The sequence below is a fragment of the Protopterus annectens genome, chromosome 1.part1 (genome assembly GCF_019279795.1).
Source record: "Protopterus annectens isolate FY-2018-M chromosome 1.part1, PAN1.0, whole genome shotgun sequence".
In the NCBI taxonomy this organism is placed as follows: Eukaryota; Metazoa; Chordata; order Ceratodontiformes; family Protopteridae; genus Protopterus; species Protopterus annectens.
Genome location: NC_056726.1, coordinates 1,596,459,317 through 1,596,481,263, shown reverse-complemented (window position 1 = coordinate 1,596,481,263; position 21,947 = coordinate 1,596,459,317). Strand labels below are relative to the sequence as shown.

Here is a 21,947-nt window from a genome sequence, read left to right as displayed (position 1 = left end):
GCTGCGACTTTGCAGTATTGATGGATTAACCCAGGGACAGATAAAACTGGAGTAAGCAATTACTTGCTTCTATAAGGGATCATCTGATGATACAGACCAGCAGCCCATCAACCAGTTGATGGAAAATGCACATCATCTGAAGTCACATGTGACAGGGGACCACTGCCATTCTCTTGATGAACACCCTGGGAGCAGTGGTGAGACCGACTAACAGTTCATGAAACTATTAGTAACAGTTTCCCATTTGAAAGTGCAGGAACTTTCTGGATGCTTTGGCAATTTTTAAGTGCATACATACATCCTGAAAGTCAACTAAGCATATCAAATCCCCATCATGAAGACATGGAAAGATGGACAGCACTATAACCATCCCACAACTGGTTTTCTTAACATACTGATTCAGGCCACTGAGATCCAGGATTAGCCTGAGGGCCTGTGTTTCCTTGGGAAACTAAAAGGATCTTGAATAAGCCCAGGCTCATCTTTGATCTGGTGGGACTTCTTGGAGGGCTCTTTGGACATAAAGCTTCATACCTTTGCTCTGGCTTCCTCCTTCTGACAGGGTGAGACATCTGATAACACGGAGATTAGCTTTAGTATGTTATTACGTAGCCTCTGGATATTAGCTTGCTGACCCCATATATCTGGCTGCAGGGGAGTTGCCCCCCAACTGCTTCTAGAAGGAAACATCTGGGCAAGTCCTCAGGAATTTTGCTGCTACCTCATTTGGATGGGGCTGTGAAACCCGAATTCTGTGAGGAACCTTTGCAACTATGATAACAGCCACTAAATGGACCCCTGAACTGCAGGAACCTCTGTTCTGAAACTAGTGACAGGATTGTCACTACTGAGATTTTTTAAACCACAAATCATTGGGGCCATTTTGATTCCTTGAAATGGATCTCTGTGAGAATGCAACCCTCACAGGAAACAAGGCTTTGCCCTTTTGTTTACTCTTGACCAGCATCTCCTTCACTTTTGGAACAAAAAAAACAAGGCCTCATCAAATGTGATATTAGTGAATGATGACTTAAAGTTCTCCATGTAGTCAAAAAAATCTGAGCCATGCAAAACACCTCATGGTGAGCATGCCTCAGGCACTCTAGCTGCTAAATCAGCAGTATTGTTCAAAATCACATGGAAAGGGTGAAAATATTCAACAGAGCCACCATTCAGGCCTCATTTAGTATGCAGATATTAAGTGGTGGTCTTTTCAGAAAATCCAAGGTTTTCTCAACTAGCTCTTGCTGGAAGCAGTTCATATGCTTGCATGGTAAAGTACTTGATGCAAACGTTCTTTTCCTCATCTGATCCAGTGAACCAGAATCTTAATCAGGTAGATGGACTGCTGGGCTCTTAGAGAGCTTCCTTTGGATACTGTGACTATCAGCATGGAATGAGTAAGGGGAACTTACTCCAATACTGTCTGGCCTAAGGAGGTGGTTATCTTCTAGAGAGAACTGTAAAGATCTGTCCCCTTACTGAGGTCTGAACTGGGAGTGAGAGACTCTGCTGGAGAGTCTGGGGGTCTCCTTTTGTCCATCCCCTTTCCTGGGTACATTGGATGGGAAGTCCTCAGAGTGATTGGAACAGTGGGTCTAACTTTGAGGGTTGTTGTCTTCAGTGGCCTTTCAAAATTCTGTGGCTGTAGCTCATGACTGATGTCCAAAGCTCAAGACTGCTAGGCATCAATCGGTGCAGCTAATGGCAGTGGTGGGTCTGCCTAGTCTGTACATCTAGTTAGAGAGGATCATTTTTCCAGATACTCACATGCCAAGGAGGTGCCTGTGGAAGCTGAAAACACTGTTACAAAAGCAAACTCTGACTATGAAAATATCAAAGTTGAGGCTGTGGTACTGATAGATGTTGACCCCGAGGTCACCACTGACCCGGAAGCTGGCCTTGGCACAGACAAGGTTCAGATGAAGTAAATGTCTGTTTACATAGGTAACTCACAAGCCAGTATTGAAGACAGACTCACCTCTGAGTCAATAATTTGACCTGCACCGCATACCCTGCACACTACTCACCCACAGTCCACCAACCAGTATGAAGCCGATTGATGGATGCTCCTGACATATTTTGTTCTAAACTTCCTTAGTTGCCGTCATTTTGCAAAATGCAAAATTACTCTACAGTTTATACTTCCAAGGCCATAGGTGATGCGGCGAGAATGCTGGCACTTATGGCCATACTTTACACCATACTTTTCCTCCCAGGCAGTAGAGGCAATGCTGGTGCAGGTTTTGGTTCATGACCTAGCAAACACAATAACACTTTGCTTTCCACGCTTTTTAGACACTAAACATGGGGAACCTTTTTCCGCAATAAACATTGGGATCATGATCAAAATTGTCTAAGCAGCAAACAGAACTATTAGGAGTGCAGAGACAAGGCATACTCTACTAGTCTAGGGCACAACATCGTGATGCTCACCAGCAGGATGCACAGTTGCCTCTCAACACTGGCAGCAAAAGAGAAAATAGCAAACAGAAAAAGACTGCAACACAGGCAATTCCAACAGTCAATCCAGTGAAGAGAACTTCTTATGTCAGATCAGCTGATATGAGAGTGCATTCTGATGAATATGATTTTGTAGACATTCTGCAGTGAGTAACTGTTTTTGACAGAATCAAAAAAATACTAATTAAACCTCTCTGGAAGCTCAGAGTGAAAAAAAAATCAAAAGGCAAGCATGCAGAAGGCTAAGTCCTGAAGTACCAAAGTGACAAAGGGTGTCCAATTCCTTTGATCATGAACCAATAAAATGTTCAGTGGTGGTATGAACTAATGACAAAGTGACTGTGGTACCCACATTCATAATTTGCAGATTCTTTAAAACAGGTGATGAAAACACTCACACCTGTGGTGTAGTGACTTTCACAAGAAGCATTTTCCAACAGTCAGCCGGCTGACTACAGAAGACAATACAGTTAACTATCAACCTGCATATGGTTTTGGTTATTTGTGACAAATCTTACCTACCTAAGCAAAGAAAATAAAGAACTAGTTTGCCATCAACCCATGTGCCTTCTTTGGGTACAGCATCAGCTGACAGTGTACGTGAAAGGCACATAAAGGCATCTTTCTCCCCTAGATTCTGCATCCATGAAAATTAATAAGGAGATGAAGCCACTAGCTTACTGACACTTCTGAGACCACCTTCAAAAAGAAAACTCCACTGTTCATAAGTGCTACAAGTAAAAGACTGAAGCTCTGAGATCCTACAAACAGCAGTAAAACCACAAAGAGAAGCATCTTTTATGAAACACTTTTCCAAGCTACTGAAAAATACGGTTGTGTACACTTACCATAAATGTACATGTTCGAGTGTATTCACTGTTGCAGTCAATGCATTTGGATTATCTGCTTGCAGGTAGCCCTCAGTCGGCCTGATTAACAAAGTCTTGGGTCCTGCGTCGGTTGCTGTCCCTTCTTCCATGATGTCAGGGGTATAAAACATGCAACCAACGCCATTACATCAGTTTTTCTTGCCCCAGATGTCAGGAGCCCCCCTAATGGGAAGCAATTAACTATAAAATTACAATGATATACCTCCAACAAAAAAGTAAATACACCAAAAAGGCTTTAAGCATAGTAAAGGAAAGTAGAGGTATAGCCAAAAGAAGTTAGGGGGCTGGAGGGAGGGTAACCAGGACTGCAACAGTGAATACACTCGAACATCTACATTTATGGCAAGTATACACAACTATACTATGTTCTTCATGTTTCACTGTTGCAGTCATTATATTTGGGTAGATTCCCAAAGCTATGGTTGGGAGGAGGAATTTAGATAGCATTAGGACCAGTTATAAGGCCCTGCAAGACAGCAGTGGCAAAGCCAGCTCTGGATTTAGAGAAAACTGGCAAATGATAATGCTTGGTGAAAGTATGTACAGAACTCCAGGTAGCAGCTTCTAGGATGTCCCTGGTACGGACGCCTTTGAGAAAGGCTGTAGAGGTAGATGCAGCCCTGGTGGAGTGAGGCCTGATCCCCTGGGGATAAGTTTTCCATGGTGCTTATAGCAAAAATTAATGCAATGGCCTATCCATTTAGAAATGGTTTGTTTTGAAATAGCCTTCCACTCTGCCCCTGCAGCAAATGCCACCAGCAGTTGTTCAGATTTCCTTTGAGGTTTAGTCCTATCCAAGTAGAATCTAAGTTGTCTGTGCACATCTAATGAATGCAGTATCCATTCCCCTTTGTTCTGTGGATTGGGAAAGAAGGTTGGCAAGTGAATGGACTGATTAAGAACCACACTGGATACCACCTTGGGCATGAAGGATGGATTGGTTATGAGGGACACCCTGTCCGCATGATGATGAAAGGCTCCACTGCCATAAGGGTCTGTAATTCAGAAACCCTTCTAGCTGAAGTGATTGCTAAAAGAAAAGCTGTTTTTCAAGAAAGAAATTTTAAGTCTGCAGTAGCAGCTGGCTCGAAAGGAGGTAGCGTGAGTTTCTCCAAAACAAAGTTAAGGTCCAAGGCTGGGGTTGGAGCTCTCCTGGGTGGTCTTAAATTTATGGCCCCTCTGAGGAACTGCTTGAGCAGTGGATGAGAGAAGAGGGGAGGTTCTGTGTTATAATGAGCTGAAATGGCTGAGGTGTGGATTTTAATGGAGGAAAAAGACAAGCCCTTGTGAAGCATCTCAGTTAAGTATTGTAAAATCTGAGGTAAATTGGGCGCTGCTGTGCGCATCCCTTGAGATTGGTTCCAGGCACAGAATCTTTTCCATTTTTCAGCATAAGATTTTCTAATACTAGGCCTCCTTGCCTCTAAAATGATATCCATCACAGGTTTACTGATGGATGGTAAAGGAGAGATTATGTAATTAGCCAGGCTGCAAGGTTCAGTGTTATAAGCTGAGGGTGCAGAATCTCGTTTTCCTGTTGAGACAACAGTGAAGGAGTCTGAGGCAGGTGCCATGGGGGTAACCATGACACACAGCGCAGGAGGGGGTACCAGTGTTGGCATGGCCAGTCTGGAGCAATCAAAATCATCCTTGGTTTGTCCTGATTGATTTTTAGTAGTACTTTGGAGAGCAGAGACAGAGGGGGGAAGGCATAGACTGATAGGTTTTTCCAGCTGAAGGACAGAGCATCCACTTTCCAGGCTTGTTTGTGGGGAGTCCTTGTGCATAATTTGTCCAATTGGTAGTTTTGGGGAGAGGCAAACAGGTCTATATCTGGGCTCCCCCATTTGCTTGTCAACATGTTGAAAATCCTTGGCTCCAGTTTCCACTCGTGTGGGTCCATGAGGTTTCTGCTTAGTCCGTCTGCCAGTGTATATAATTTTATGGCAGGAATTGAACTTGTAGGTGTACTTGGGAGCTCAAGGCTGTTTTCCACTATGCCATGGTGAGTCTGCAGAGGGGGTAAGAATGGGTACCCCCCCTGCTTGTTTATGTACCACATAACAGTGGTGTTATCTGTCTTTACCATAAGTTGTTCTGGAAGAATGTGGTCCTTGAAGGCTGTCAGAGCATTCTGTACAGCTAACATCTCTTTTTGATTGATGTGCATGTGCATTTGATTTGGGTTCCATTTGCTCTGAATGCACTTCCCTGCCAGGTGAGCCCCCCCATGCATAGTCTGATGCATCTGTTGTTAGGGTTTGGATGACAGGGGGTGGTGTTCAAGTTTGTCCCTTGTTTAGGTGGCTGGCCTCTGCCCACTAAAGGAACTCTAGGCGTAGGCAAGGTATGACAGGAATCATTGCTTCTAGATCCTGAGAATGTTGACACCATAGGCTTTTTAGATACCACTGTAGTTTCCTCATATGCAGTCTTGTGTATGGGATTAGAAGAATGCAGGAGGCCATGAACCCCAAGGCTTGCAGTATTTGTCTTGCAGATAGCAGGGTTTTTGTGGCCACTTCTTTAAAGTAGGTTGTCAAATGAATTTGTTTCTCTGGCGTGAGGTAAGCCATCTGGGAAGTTGTATTCAAGCTTGCTCTCAGGAATATAATTTGTTGACAGGGTACCAGGTGTGATTTCTTTTCGTTTATGGTGTAACCCGGACAAGTTAAAACTCTTTGTACAAAGGCCAGATGATTCAAAAGTATGTCCTGGCTTTCTGCCTGAATTAGACAATCATCCAGGTATGGGAATATTTGAATATTTCTTTGCCTGCAAAATGCAATAACTGGAGCTAGGCATTTTATGAATACCCTGGGCACAGTAGATAAGCCAAAGGGCAGTGCAGAGAACTGATAGTGCGTGTAGCCTGCTTTGAAGCGTAGGTATCTTCTGCAAGATTCCCTGATTGGGATGTTCAGGTATGCTTCTTTTAAATCTAGTGTTGCCAACCAGGCATCTTTGCCTAGCATAGGAAGTAATTGGTGAAGAGTCAGCATCTTGAATTTGGAATCTCCAAAAAGGCGTTTAGAGTAGACAGGTCCAGGATAGGACGCCATGAATTGTCTTTTCTGGGTACCAGGAAAAACTCTCGAGTAGAAACCTTGTCCCTTTTCCTCTTCTGGTACCAGTTGAATAGCCCCCATGCTTAAGAGAGAAAGTACTTGTTTTGGGGCCTCTGCCCACTGATTTGGGGGTAGGTCCGGCCACCCACTTGGCATTGGCAACGTGTGGAATTGAAATCTGTATCCCTGGGTCACTATATTTAAAACCTATTTGTCCTGGGTAATGAGTTCCCAATTCTTTGCATGAAGAGCAATCTTTCCCCCCAAAGGGGCAGTCAGTTGATAAGTGCTTGGAATTTTTAAAAGGAAGTCAGTGAGACAGTTTACCATAGGGGGGAGTCTCATCACTCCCAGATTTGGAAGTGGAGGCCCCCACTGCTTAGTCCTATGTGTCCCCGGGACTGAAACCTGGGGTTTTTGCTGTGTCTGGGTTTGGCTTGAGAAGACCTGGAAGGGGCTGAAAAGGACCAATTCTTAGAGGGCCAGTGCCTACTAAATCTAGGAGGCTGAACTTGTAAGAAATCTTTAACAGTTTGCATAGATTTATTATTGCCAAACAGGTGGTCATGATTTAAGGAGCATCCAACAATTTAGCTTGAACATGATCAGGCAAAGATTGCTCCTTAAGCCAAGCATGCCTTCTGAGTACAGACCCAGTAACAGCAGCCATGCAAGAGGCCTCTAAAGAATCAAAACCACATTGCAAAATATGTTTTCCAACTTGTTCAGCAGAATGCATTAAATCCTAATTCTTTATTTTCCACACAGTCTGGAATCAACATCATTTTCTGTTTAAGCAACCCAATAACATGTTGCTGACACTTTAACATATGAAACTGACAGTTTAAGCCCTAATGGCCAAGGATGCAGAAGTATAAATCTTCTTACCCCATCTATGCAGCGCCCTGGAGTCTCTGTCAGAAAGGGTAGGATTTTTAGCAGTAGAAGCCTTAATGCCCTTGGGCCGCTGTGAAATAGTCTCTGGATCCGCAATAGGATTTTTAAAAAGGAACTTGTGTGACTCAGGGACCCTGTAGTATCTGTCAGGTTTTCTGGGAGCAGGAGGCAAGGAATCAGGGGCCAAACTAGATTCCGAAAAAGCATCATCAACAATGTTTAGTACAGGAGGAATAGCTAAAGGCCTATGCTGAGGTAGTAGTAAGAAATCCCTAAGCCTCTTTTTTGAATCAAAAAAATCCTGGCTTTCCCAGTGGAAATGCTCCCTTAAAGTATGCAAGGTTTCCCCAAAAGAAAAACCCTCTGGAGGGGAAGCAGAGGGAGTGGAGTCCTCTGCATCACAATCCTCATAAGTAGATAAGGGCAAATCCAAATCATCAGAAGAATCAGAAAAAACAGAATCCTTATCTGACGATTCATAAACAACTTCAGTCCTAGGCCTCTTAGAAGGGGGGGGGGGTGGCTACCCCGGATTAGAGTTATTAGATCATCAGCCATTCTTATTTGTTTTTTAGGCATAGAGGCCTGAACATGTGGCCTGGGCGTTGGTTTGTTAGGCATGGTTCGAGATTTAGGCCTAAGTGAAGAAGGAGTTATCGGTTTAATATGCAAGTCCATAGGCCTGAATACACCCTCAGAAGCCGGGGCCTGCACAGCGGCTCTGGACCCATCCAAGGTAGATACATCCATGGGTTCCATAGTTGAAGCATCTTGCGGCATACTGGACTCTGAATGGGTCTCAGTAGAGGCCTGCGAATCAGAAGTAGCGGGTATAAGGGGTTGTGAAAGCACCTCACTGAGTACCGGTAAACTGGTGACTGGCTTAGGAGAAGCATCATTGGCAGTTATGGACCTCGGCGGCCTGTCTCTGTCTTTATCTTTGCGTTTTTTCGGGATCCCGGTAGTCGGAAGGCTAACCGACGACATTTCAGGATAATTAAACCGAGAACCGAAATATTTAGAGGCGAAAATATACAGATGACGGATAGTGCGTTGATTAAATAAAGCACAAAGCTGACAGCAAGGTACATCGTGGTCAGGGCCTAAGCAAGGAATACAGTACAAATGAAAATCTTTATGAGGTATTTGCTTTCCACAAGTAATGCAATTATTAACTTTTACCGACATCGGTAAGGAGCAAGAAAAAGTTTCCCCAACGGGGTACTTAGCTTTAGTTGAAGACTTCGGTTCTGAAACTCGAAAATGAAAATTTCAGGAGTCAGCTTTGGGCACCGCACGGCAGGAAAGACTGATGTAATGGCATCAGCTGCACGTTTTATACCCCTGACGGCCTGACGTCATGGAAGAATGGGCAGCAACCGATGCAGGACCCAAGACTTTGTTAATCAGGCCGACTGAGGGCTACCTGCAAGCAAATAACCCAAATGTAATGACTGCAACAGTGAAACACGAAGAACATCAGCCAGTTCATAGGACAGATGAGCTTGTCAGTCTTGAAGTTCAAGTATCAAAGAGGATACCACTTAGCCGTTAAGTGCTGGGCCATAGTGGGCCACAGGTCTCCTCTTAACAAAGCTGCAATACATAACTTGCCCAAAACACAAAACCTGACAACTGTATAACAAAGGCTCAGGTCAAACAGATAGCCAAGAAAAGCATGGATCATCTGCTGATTGACTGAGCACAAAGGATATCCTGCTCAACCATATGGAAAACCTACACCTTTAACACAACACATCTGATGAGCAGATAGCTTTCTGGCAGCTTCAACCACTTCTGAGGGTTTCAAGGGAACAGCACAGATCTAGTGGGTTAAAGTAGCTGAGATGGCATCAGTTACATCTCAACTGAGGGGGACTACTACTCTGACTTTTACTGGGACAGTTTCTTATACTTACAAAGACCTGCCAGCCCAAATCACTCCTTCCCTTCTTCTCACCAAGGGATGAAGAGGATGAGTTTTGGTCTTTTCTTGAATTTTACTAGCAGGCAGAGATTCAAAGGAAAGAGTGAAATGTACATAGGAATCTTTCTGGCTGTAGGAGAGAAACTGTGCCTGGCAGCTTATGTCACAGGATTAAGGCTACGAGTTGCTAACAACTTCATCCTTAAGTTGTGTGTTTGATTCCCTCCATCTCTATTTGCCTACTGCATAACTATGAGCAAAGTCACTTAATCAGAAAATGCTCAAATCCCCATGAAAAGAGGCACTTGTGCCTTGGGGGTATACCTTGTAGAAATAAAACAAAAACAGGTCTGCCTTCAAGTCTCCTTTCTCTGATGTTCCAAACATAACAAAGGAAGACTGCATTTTCCCCAATTACAAAAAAGGACAGCTTTGGTGTGGCGCACCCCAAAAACATCTTGACCAGACAGATTTCCCTTCTCTTCAGCTTTTGAAGTGGACTGGGACTGTGGCTGAGATACTTCACCAGCATGTTTGCTTCCCCAAGATGAGAAAAGCTGTGAAAGATAAGCCCAGTTTATGGCCCAGTAACTAACCAACAACTACATTGTGCAAATTAAATATGAGCAAGTGTTGCACACCTGTTTAGGTATCACAACAAGGACCATGTATGACCAGAGCAGGCGGGGACTCTGGTCTCAACTCTCTCTCTAGGGCTTGAAGAGTGAAAAATTTTGCCACCCAACTCATGGAGTTTTATGTGAAGTTCACTTTTCCTGGAGATTGTCTACTTTGTAAAAAGGTGGAGCCCATGGGGACTCCCTGACCCATCAGTAAATCATCTGGCATCAGACACTGAAAATGGTTTGGCTGTAGGACACAAAGGCCCATATTGAAGTTGGTAGATATGGTCTAAAGTCTAGTGGAAGGGGGCTATCATCAAAAACACTGGCATATTCCTGCTCCAAGAAATAACCTCCGCTGAAAGTCTCACCATGAGGCTCAAAAGATACAGATGTCTGTGACTTCACCCTGTTAATTTTATGACTTTCTACATCCTCTCTGAAGCTATGAGTGACCAATACTAAAACATTATCCACTTCTACTCCAATAAAGGCAATATCCTGCACTTGGAAAAGAAAATGCTTCTCACAGTTTATGGTGATCCCAGCCAGTAAATGCATACGTAGAAGGACCCAAACAAGAACCAGTACCAGAAGTCCTTTGACAGAATCACCAGACATCAGTCATTCAAGTAAGGGAACAAAATTTTCAGTTCCTGAAAGACATCTGCCACAATGACTAGCAACTTGGCAAACACTTCGGGTCCAGATGAGGTACCAAACATTAATAAGATATGCAGAAGGTGAAGCCTACCCACTGCAAACTGAAAGAACCTTGTGTGCAGATGCGATAGCTATGTGCAAGACATCCACTATCCAGGTGCCTTTTGGCAGTGGAGGCATGATTTCTCTTCACTGGTCAGCTACTGTTCAGTATATGGTATACTGGTTGTACCCACTGAAATTGCCACGATACTGTCTCTGATGGCAGAGAACACTGTATGCTGCTTGTAAAACGTACAGTCAGGGCATGTTTTAGGAGTTCTGCAGAGGCCATGCAATTCATTAATGGAGCTGTTTCTGGTGCAGGACCAGACAGCTTTGAGGGCAAGTCTTGAGATCGTGTCCAGAAACTAACAGTTTTTGGTAATAGTTCTCCAAGATGATGCAAACTCAAATAATATGCCTTTTAAAAACAGTCTGTAGGGCAGTCTGGGCTAATGCAGCAACATGGAGTCTGCCTCCTAGGTGGAGACATGGGTTGAGTAGGGATAGAACACTACCTCATACTTGGAAGTCTTTCTCCTCCAATAACTGAAGTTTGTTCCTCCTGGTCTAATGGAAGATTTAGAAAAACAATTGAAGGCTGCACCTTGAAAAATGGGCTTGGTGATCACTGCCCATTTCCCTATTCCTAGATATTTAGCCATATCTTGGAAAACAACTTTAAGGAAGACATCACTTCAGAAGCAGGCATACAGAATGGTATCCTAGAGCTCACCTAGAAAAGGAGAAGCAAAACCACACCATTCAGTGCATATAAGTTCTTGATCCTTCTGCCCTGACCATAACAGTACATCAGAAATTATGAGCTACATTAAAGCCCAGAATAGAAGTTAGTGCAAATGCCTTTAACAAACCCTGAATCAGAGAGGTATTTTAGCTCCGACAGCCAGATACCCAAGGATGGACTAGAAATGTGGCACTTGAGACAGATGATTAAGGAACCTAATGCCCAACACATAGGAGTCAAATAACATCTTGTACACCCTTTTCAAAGCAATGGACTCCTTATCTACTAGGAATGCTGAACAATGACGTGGGCTATAGAAATATGATGTACTGCAGATATTACATAGGAATCTGACCTGGCATGCTCAATTATGTTACTTTACTCTGTCAAGGAATTACAGCAGGGATCCTCATCAGTAGCTGATAAAGATGAATTAATGTTATTCAAAGGCCTCACAAACAACACCTTTCACAACAGATTATATGGAAGAGATGAGCCATTGTTCATTAACTCCCCTCAACTCCCATCCCAGATACTGGTGACTGTTCCTGAAGTGAAAGTAGACAGACAACAGGCAGGCCCACAGACCTCACAAGTCTGACCATTCCTCCAAAGGAGGGATCATAAGGAGGAAAGCAAGGGAATAGTGGAGATTCAATTATCCTTGTTTGTTTCATGAATGACTATCTTTTCTATCTTCAGAATCCTGCTCCCGTGTGTGCTGGTGGTGGGGCATCGCTTTCTACATCCAGCAGGGGTTTGAGTCATCTCCAATGAAGTTTGAAATTATATGTAAATGGGGGAACATGCTAAGCAGCGAGTAAAAAGGTTGTACTAGACTGTGACACTTGGCCTTGTATAACCATCAAATGAAAATATCTAAGCATGCATTCACAAAAATTTCAGGAAGATCCCTCTAAAGATCAAACAGTATGTGTACACTGACATCCCACCTCTTTTCTGACAGGACATGGGATTCCCCTTTTATTTGTTTATGGTTGTTTGCTGCTGTAGTGCACTGATCAACACTGACCAATTCCAGGCTCAACCTGAGTGAAATACAAAATATTTCGCAAGCATAAATAGAAATGTAAGAAATAACAGAGTAGTTCAGATTAGTAAACTGAAAAACTAAACATGAGCATGCTAGTAAACAAGCAAGGTGTAATACACAATGTGACGAAAGGAGGTACTGCCAGCACAGCTAACTGGAATTTTGTAAATAATTGTATGTCATTTGTGAATATCAAACTAATTTATACAAGATGCTTGAGTCACAAATGTATTAGAAATGTATGTCATGTGTATATCAAACTGCTTTGTACAGATGTTTGTGTTGTAAAGGCATTTGTAAAGTGCTTGTGCTTAAAATGTATTCACAGTTTGCCCTACTGGAAGAAAGCAGAAATATATATGCACAATTGTAACTGTTTAAATGTATATGCTTAACAGAGGAAACTAGAGGGTTAACCTCAGTCCAGCAAACTTTAGAAAAATACCTAAAATTAAACATTCTTCAATGCAACTAGAGCCACAAAGTCTGTAGTAGGAAGCCTTCAATATTGTCTGTGGGATGAACTGATTGCTACTTTGGAAGCAAGAAGGAATGAAATTGTTTTATGACTTCCAGCACCTGCCAAAGATCTGAGCAAAAGCACTTGTCTGGGTATTTTTGCAGATAGATGCCAAATACTGAACTAGAAGTCAGATGACAAAAAATGATGTAATTCTGCAAGTTTCCCAGCAGTAATATTTCAGATATTACTTTGACAAGTCTCTTAGAGAGACAGAGCATTCTACATTTTGTCTTGGGCCTGACAACAACAAGAACCATTCACCACATCATCTGCCTTGCTCTAAGTAAGTTACTAGGGTATAGTAACTCTCTTATATTCAGTCAGGAATTTAGTGAATCTTAGTTTAGGTCTTGTTTTTCTTTATTTGTGAGATCCTGTACTGCAATGTTATTTTAAATATTTCCTGTGATTTTGAACTCTGACCTCACTGTGAATATATATACTGAATATTTTCTTGTTCTTTCATTATTTATTATTAAATATAGGTAAACCTTTCACTGTAGCTGATTTGTGTAGAGATATGTAAGTTTTGAGAGCACTTGCATATTTATTTGATGACACTGTGTGGGCCACTCCTTAAAGTAGCTGTTGAGGAGTGACTGGTGGCAGTGGAAACTACCTTACAGTCTGAGAAGGGGGCATAGCTAGTAAACCTGTGCCAACCCTTCCCGGGTGTGTGTGTGTGTGTGTGTGTGTGTGTGTGTGTGTGTGTGTGTAAATCAAACCTCAGAGTGTGTGCGTGAGCTACTTGGGCAGGTACACAAAGCAGTGGTTGGACAGAGAGGGTACTGCAGGTCTTGGCCAAGTCACTCAGCTGAGATCTCAACCCTATAACTAGGCCAGTGAGGAGTCTTATTGGGGATATTGAGAAAGAGGGAGAAACCAGCTGGGGACTGACTGTGGTCTCTGTGTTCTCTTAAGGGAAATTGCACTTTATGTAGAGAGCTGCATTTGGAAAATACTGCGTGTGTACCTGTTATCCTCCCAGTGAACATCTCCCCAAAGGTGCATGTGGTGAGCACTGAGGCTCCTTGATTACTGGTCCAGTGGTTGGTCATCACACACAATATTTGCATTAATCTCTGAAGTTGATCAACTTTCAAGGAACGGTGTGTTAGGTGGTATATTCTCTGATAAAGGAGGGGTATTTGTCTTGGATGAAGAGTTTGAGTTGCATTCTGAATATGGAGGAGGTGTTTATTTCCTAAAAGTCTATGGGAGAGGTTGGCAAAGAGAAAGTGCCCAACAGGAGAATGCGTGTGCAATGCTTTGAAGGTGGGTAATGGGAGATTGTATAGCTTATGAGCAATGACACTGATTTTCATTTTTTTTTTTTTAGAAAAATACAGTAAATCCCATTTTTCATCTGTATGAGAATTGAAAAAATCACAGCATTTTTATGGAATTTGGCAATGAAGGCCAGAGAACCAATTCACTACAAGATGTACCCATCAGTATACTAATCAACCATTCTATCCAAGAAGGTCATGTACCCCAACTATGGAAAAAGGTCTTTGCTATACCTCTGCATAAAGGGGGTAACAATAATAATATTACAAACGTCCGCCCTATTGCCATCCTATCTCCCCATCTCTAAACTCCTTGAAAAATGTATCCATCTACAACTTCTTCCCTACATTACCGACAATCACTTACTTACGCCAACACAGCACGGATTTAGACCTGGCCACAGTACTACCACTGCCCTTCTTTCCTTCTTAGAAATTGTCAACAAAGACTGTGACTCTGGCTACATAGTATCCACCCTCCTACTTGACCTCTCTAAGGCCTTCGATACAATATCTCACAACCTTCTCCTAGCTAAACTCTCTAAACTAAACCTAACCCTTTCCACCCTCAATTGGTTCGATAGTTATCTCTCAAACAGACACCAAGCAGTCAAACGGAAAACAGCTACCTCCTCCTTCCTTGATACCCCCCCACTGGAGTCCCCCCCAGGGTTCCATACTGGGTCCCCTCCTCTTCAATATATTCATAAGTGATTTCCATCGCTCAATCCCCAATGCAAAACTTATCCAATATGCCAACGATGTAACCATAATCTGTTCTGCCACCTCCATCCCCACACTCAAAGCTCACACGAAGCTTTCTCTACCACAGAACAATGCATGTTAGACAATCACCTAGCACTCAATGCCTCAAAAACCAAACTAATGTTATTTGCCCCTACAAAAACAACTATCATTGACAAGAATTCATTTTCCATCAAAAGCCATAACAATACATCTCTCAAATTAGTATCTGAGGTTAAATTACTAGGAGACCTCATTGACGACCAGCTCAAATTCACCTCTCACCTACAAATAAATATAAAAAAAAATCCATAAACCTACAATCCTCTCTTAAGACAAAACTCTCCTCTTGCTATTACAAAATTGCAAATTTGCCACAAGCCAAAAGTCTTCTACCCATTACTGTCTAGCCCTTCATCAATTAAATTGGTTAGAGCTGCCCAATTATCGCTCCTTTATTCAACTTACTCATGCCCACAAACTCATTTTCACCCCCTCCCCTCTGTCCCTCCCTATCCTCAACCTTCAAAACGCACCTCCCTGAAAGACTACCAAGCTCTAAAAATCAAAACCTAATAGAACTGCATAAACATACCCGTCCCTCAGTCAAAAATCTCCTATCCTTCGCCCTCAGTGGAACTCCCTACCTCCATCTATCCGTACCACCACAAACTTCTGTTCCTTTAAAACCTCACTCCACTCACACCTAATTCCTCAGTGGGAATGCTCCTGCTCCCACCCATCTTAATCTCTTCTCCTCTCTTCATCTCAGTCTTCTCGGATTCCATACATGGTTTTAGCAGGAACAGATCCATGTGTGAACAACTACTCTTGATTTACAATGCTGATACTTTTTATCTCACAAATTGTCTCTGTTAAATGAAATATTTTATCTGTAATTAGTATAACCTAAACTTTGTCATTTTTCCTTTAGAAATTGTATGTTTAAATGCAATTTTTTTACTAGTACTTTTGTACTTACTATAACAAAAGCTTCAATTGTAATTTTGTTCTAATTATTGTTCTGTTTTTAGAGCTTTTCTCCCCAAGACTCCATTGAAAATGGGTTCTTCTAAGCCAAATGGACTATCCTGGTAAACCAACTGCAAATAAATAAATAAATAAAATAAATAAATAAAATATATTTCTACTACTTACTATAAATTATTTAGAATATTGCCAGCTTGCACTACTGGGTGTTCTCTGCCTACAATCTATGTTAATTTTCTCTACCTACTGATGCAGATGAAAGTTACTATTAAATCATTGCACTGGCCAGAAACTGCATTTAGAAGTCACAGACATAATTCCTAGATTTCTCTTCAAGAAAATGAGATTTCATTTTTTTTTTTTTGAAAATGGAAAATCAGTGTCCCTGTTTATGAGTAGTGTCTCAGGTTGTATAAGGTGGTTTTCTCATGATGTTTTTTTGCAAGGGAGGGACCCAGAAATTCAAGCATATGATTAGCATAGCATTCAAGAAAGGTTGGTTTTATTTGCAGATGATTTTATTTTGTACCTGACTGAACCGGAAAAGGAAATCAAAGTGTTCTGGAATATTTGACAATGTTCTTTTTTTGAGGGGGTAGTATAAAATTAATAAATACAAAACAAAGGCTACAGCTATAAACTATGTACCCAAACATGAATTGGTCCAGCAATACCCAAATTTATGGGGACATGATAAAATGAAGTATTTAGGAGTATGGACTGAAAATGATTTTAGTTATGGCAGCTAAGGATATGTGGGAAGAGACTAAAAAAAGATAATACAAAAACTGAGAAACTGGAAACTCTTGCCTATTGATATGGGTAGCAAGATATAAACAGTAAAAATGTTTTTAGTACCTTTAGTTTTATACAAAAGTTGTAGACAGTAATTGATAAAGAGTTGAAGGATTTTATTTGGGAGGAAAGAGGGCAAGAGTCAAGTGGGATAAGTCAATCCTCCCAACAGAATAAGGAGGTTTGGGATTACCAGACTTGAAGTGAGATTTTTAGAGTTACACAGTTAAGACTCTTATATATAAAAGCAGAAAGCTACAATTCAAAGTGGAAAGGGATGATGATGATGAAGCAGGGTGGTAATTTAAGAACCAGTAAATAATGGGATTTTGGATGCAGATCCATACATACTATTATATTCATAAAGTAGCAGAAAGTATATAAGAACTAAACTAATACAGGAATGGAAAAAGGAGATTCTGCCAATAGGGATGACTGCAATTAGGAGTACAGAGAATAGACAAGGGGAGTGGAATTTAGTGGAGGAAGCTGTCAAAGGAATCAAAGTATTGTGAACAAATTTAAAGAGGGAAGGTAACAGAATGGGAAGACGCCAATAAGCCATTTGGATTGGCAGTCTGGCGATTGCCTTTCCTATTAAGGATTGATATCAGAATATAGACAAAAAGAAAGGGTTAGGGGAACCCTAAATGAAAGATCTGAAATGGTTGAGTTTTTAGCTGAATCTAGAACAGAAGCTGCTGTTAAAAAGGATAATGAGCAGGGCCTGTGAAATGCTGCACAATAACTATATGAACCAATCAGAAGAGGTCAGAAAAGATTAGGGAGCGAGATCTAATCTACTCACAAGGAAAGAGTGGGAGGACATCTGACTGGCTCCCAAATGTTTGCCTGGAAATGTTTTCATTAGATACTTTTATACCCAAAGCAGATTCTAAATACATGGAAAATGTTGCAGGTGTGATGGGAAAGAAAGAGATAACTGGGAACACATGTTCTGGGAGTGTAGTGAATTGGCAGACTTTTAAAATTCCCTGCAGTATTCTCTGTCAGGAATACTGAGTGAGCAAAGTAGTGCAAGTAAGGAAATTATTTGTTTGAGCTGGGATAAAGGGCCTGAACTGCCAACATATAGTAAGGCCTTGCTGGTTTTAAGTCTGGTGGGCTGCCAAAAAAAAGCAACTACTAGAAAATGCAAGTCAAAATCTTCTTGTAGTAAATACTGTAACAGAGGTAAAAGAACAGGAAGTAGGGTCTGTAGAAAAGGGTATGAAAATAGTACATAGAAAAAATGAAAATTGTAGGAACAATACATGCACAAAAATGTTTTGGAAGAGGAATGAGATTTAACAGAAGGTATTGAATAATTAATGTATGTTGCTTATATTATAGGCTTATTTAGCAATATATATGATTTTATATATTTATTTTACATTTGTTGACCGGGAGTGTTCGACTGAGCCAAAGCCCTTTTTCAGCTGAGGCCCAGTGAGAAAATATTTATTTTATATTTATTGACCAGGAGTGTCCGACTAAGCCAAAGCCCGTTTTCAGCAGAGGCTTGGGGAGAAAAGCTCCAGACATGTAACATTCACATAATCTAACAAAATTTAATTAAAACAAACAATGTTGAATAAAGAGAGTAATCTTGGAAATGTTTTGGTTGACAATAACTGTTACAGTTCAAATTTAGTGAAAATGAAGAAAAAAGAGGATACAAGAATTATTTAGATATGCAAATCTTACTTACAATAGTTAACAAGTGCTTTCATCAGTAAGCCATATTGAGTGGCATACTGGTTGGCAGAAGGGTAAGACTGTTAGCACAAGAAAGTAGGTTAGGTTGGGGTCATAGTGGATAAACTGAAGCTAAGAATGATGTATAATGTTTGTAAATGTGAACTTGTTAATATGGCTTGACTACTTTCATAAAATTGTAAATTTGCCTATGTCACAAGTGGCATTTCAATAAAAGCGTTTAAAAAGTTTTTGCTGGAAGGGAGTCATTGTCTGGAGTTGGAGTAGTTTGTAGAGCTTACACATCAAAGAAAAAACATAAAATAAACTAAAAAACAAGCTGAATGTACAGTTCAGGATTCAGGTGGATATTGAGGCAGGTGCCGGGGGTTGGTATAATAGTTAAAGCATTGAGACCTCTCAGACACAAGGTATGGGATAGATTCTCACCTTTAAAATCATTACCGGAATTAATGGACATGCTGCACCTCAGAAAATCCAAATCCCATCGAGGTACGCGCTCGAGAGACTTGAACCTCAGCACTGAAATAAATAGGACATGCTGGAGGGACAGATTCATAACCCAGAGGCTCCCTTCACTCTGGAATAAAATCCTAGTCCAGGTTAGGCAGAGTCCCTCATTGACTCTCTTCAAGAGGAATCTTGATGAGTGGATGGGAGATCGTAAGTTTACCCCGGGTATCACTTCTGTGTCACTGTTAGACAGAGGCACAGTATACCAACCTCGAAAAAGGGCATAGCAAAATAAATTTAAAATGGGTGGCGAAAGCCAAACACATTCTGGCTAGGCTTATAAATGCCCTAGGGCAGATAGCCTAGTATGAACCTATGAACCTATGAAAAGGAAAATTGGCTAGGCTTAAAATACCTCACAAGTGCAGCTAGCCTATTACTTACATAAGAAACTATGAAGTAGCCTCTCGGACCTTAATTAGAGCCACAGCAAATGCTATGGCTGAAGTAAAGCATTAGACACACATAAGAGAAGGAGAAGAAAAAAAAAGTAGCAGTTTCTAATTTATTTTATTTTTGTCTGTTCATAGGTTTATACTAGGCTAATGACCACTATGACCTTCATAAGCCTAGCTGTGCAAGCTAAACGTGATCCACAAAATGGATTTATATAGGGAGTGATTTACTGACTGCTTCTGTCCATCAGAGACGTAGGCACCAGACCAGGGGTGAGTTTCTGATTATCCATCCACTGGTCCAAGTTACACTTAAATAAGAGAAGGGAAGAACTCTTTTTGAAATGGATGGGGAGTCAGTTTCAGAGAATGAGAGTTCTCTGAAAAACATACATGTCTCTCCAACAAGTCTTACTTATGTCATCAGCAAAATTTAGGTCTTTTAATCTAGTAGTTCTGATGCTGTTTGTTTTGTGGATGTGCAAAATGTTCATTAAAACAGGGTCCTAGGATGCCTTGTATTTCAGGTGAAGACCGTCAAAAGTCTGTATGATACCAAGTAAATAGAGCTTTGAGGTGATCAACGTAGGACATTGTGCTTAATCTCTGTATTCTTTCTGTGAGCAACCTTTGTGGACCTTCCAGTTGCTGCATGTGTCTGGTCAGGTATATACTGAAGGAGGCATTACACTCTATGATGGGTCCGGTGGGTGCAGAGTACAGTGGTATGATGACCTCTCTGGACCTAGATGTTACACCCTTGCCTCTAAGTTGAGCAACATAGAAGGTTTTTTTCACTCGCTATCCTTGTCTAATGAATCAACTTTCAGGGGGGCTTTACTGATGATGTAGTCAACTGTGGTGACAGACTTCTCAAAAGGTGCTACACATATGTACACATACATACAGAGAAAGAGAGAGACCTTTGTGTAGCCTGTACATTTTCTGGAATTAACAGGAAATTAAAACTCATAACATGGGGAGAAGAGGCAAAGGTCAAGGCAGAGAGTGACCAGAGACCAGGACTGAACCCCCCCCCCTCCCCAAGACCTGGTAGTTGTGAGGTAGATGTCTTCCGTTTTGAGGCACCATGCTGTCACAGTTTTCATAAATCATTAAATATATTTAAAGTTAGGAAGAGTTTGATATAAAGGTTAAGGTCTTTTCCTCACAGATGCAAGGTATAGGGTTTGATTCTAACCTCTGGTTATTAGCTAGGCTTGTTATAGTCTGCAGACTGATTGCATAGTTTATAGGTTCATGAGTAAATACTAGGCGATTAACCTCTCATTTATGGGAACTGTTTAAGAAAAAATAACTTTAGATAACAGCTGCTTACCCTACAATCATGGCCAATTAATTCTTTGCATTCATCACAAGTGTTAGCGAACAGACTGTCATAGCAGGGAATACAGTATGGGTTGTCATCTGACTGGATGTACTTCCTGCCATAAAGGGACTCCTTGCAGTGATCGCAATCAAATCGTTCACTCATGGCTTTAGATGCCTCAGCACCTGCAAAAGAGCAACAAAAACATTACAGTTTAATGATTAATAATCAAGTCTTCAGATGAACTGATAATTAAGACATAGTTTCACAAAAACACATTCACTCCAGAAACACTCTCCTATTTTGTAGACAGCTCCTTTTTAGCTATAAGATCTTATAAAAATTTACCCCCAAAAGAAAGGAAGTGGCTTTTTCTAAGTGGTTGCCAAGATGGCCTCTTTCCACTTTCCAGTGTGATACTCTGTATTGATAATACATATCAATGTGGGCATATATTTGGCTTTCACTCACATAGCTGTGCTTTGATCAATCGTCCTTCAAACTGTTAAGCTTAACTGAATGAACACACAGGGCCAGATTCCAGAAGAGTTGCTCTCAGTGCAAGTCTGCTCTGTTTCCAAAAGACCTCCTGTCAGTGTTACTAACTTACGTCTGTGCAATGCTTTTCTATAAACAGGCTTTCTACAGGGACCAGATTCCAAAACACCTGCTTTCAGCTTCCTCTCTGTGTAAATTGGTCACTTACAAGCTAAGCAAGTCTTTTGGAAGTGGGCCATAGTATTAGTGTTGCTTCCCTTCCTTATCGGTGGTAAAGTGCATCCAGGTGGAGACTGCAATATTCAATTAATAAAACAAATGCAATTTAAAATTCACACATTAAAGTAAATTGGAAATGCTAATAAAATTAAATAAGTCAATATAATACAAAAAATAGAAAAAAAATAATAATTATGAAAATACAAAGAGACTGTGAAATAAATACATCTACAAGTTTACCGAGACTTTTGCCATGGTTTCATGTAAGCATATTTATCATGAAGAGCCTTGCTGCCTATTAATTTTAACCACTTAAATGCATGCCTGCCATGCAATAGTAGGACCCCTTACTAAGTTGGCCACTGTCTCCTTCTGCTTGACCACTAAACTGTACGGCAGATGCAAGCCATTTAGTCTCAGGAAATGACAGAAACCCTGTTTTACTTGCATCTCTGTTAACTACTTTGTTCTAGCTATAAAACGATTGCTCTCCGTTATAAACTGATCTGAGGGAAGGAGACCAGCTATGCTTGGTTTTTCTCCCCTACCCCTAATTC

General features: G+C 41.2%; 1 protein-coding gene across 1 annotated transcript in view; it reads right to left on the bottom strand.

Moving 5' to 3' along the window:
* FHL3 (four and a half LIM domains 3) overlaps positions 1 to 21,947 on the bottom strand; it is a 906,726-nt gene that overhangs the window by 171,385 nt on the left and 713,394 nt on the right. Inside the window, exon 4 of the mRNA XM_044083498.1 lies at positions 20,683 to 20,858. Coding sequence (XP_043939433.1) covers positions 20,683 to 20,838 — 156 coding nt within the window. The 5' untranslated portion in view covers positions 20,839 to 20,858. The remainder of the gene's footprint in view (positions 1 to 20,682; positions 20,859 to 21,947) is intronic.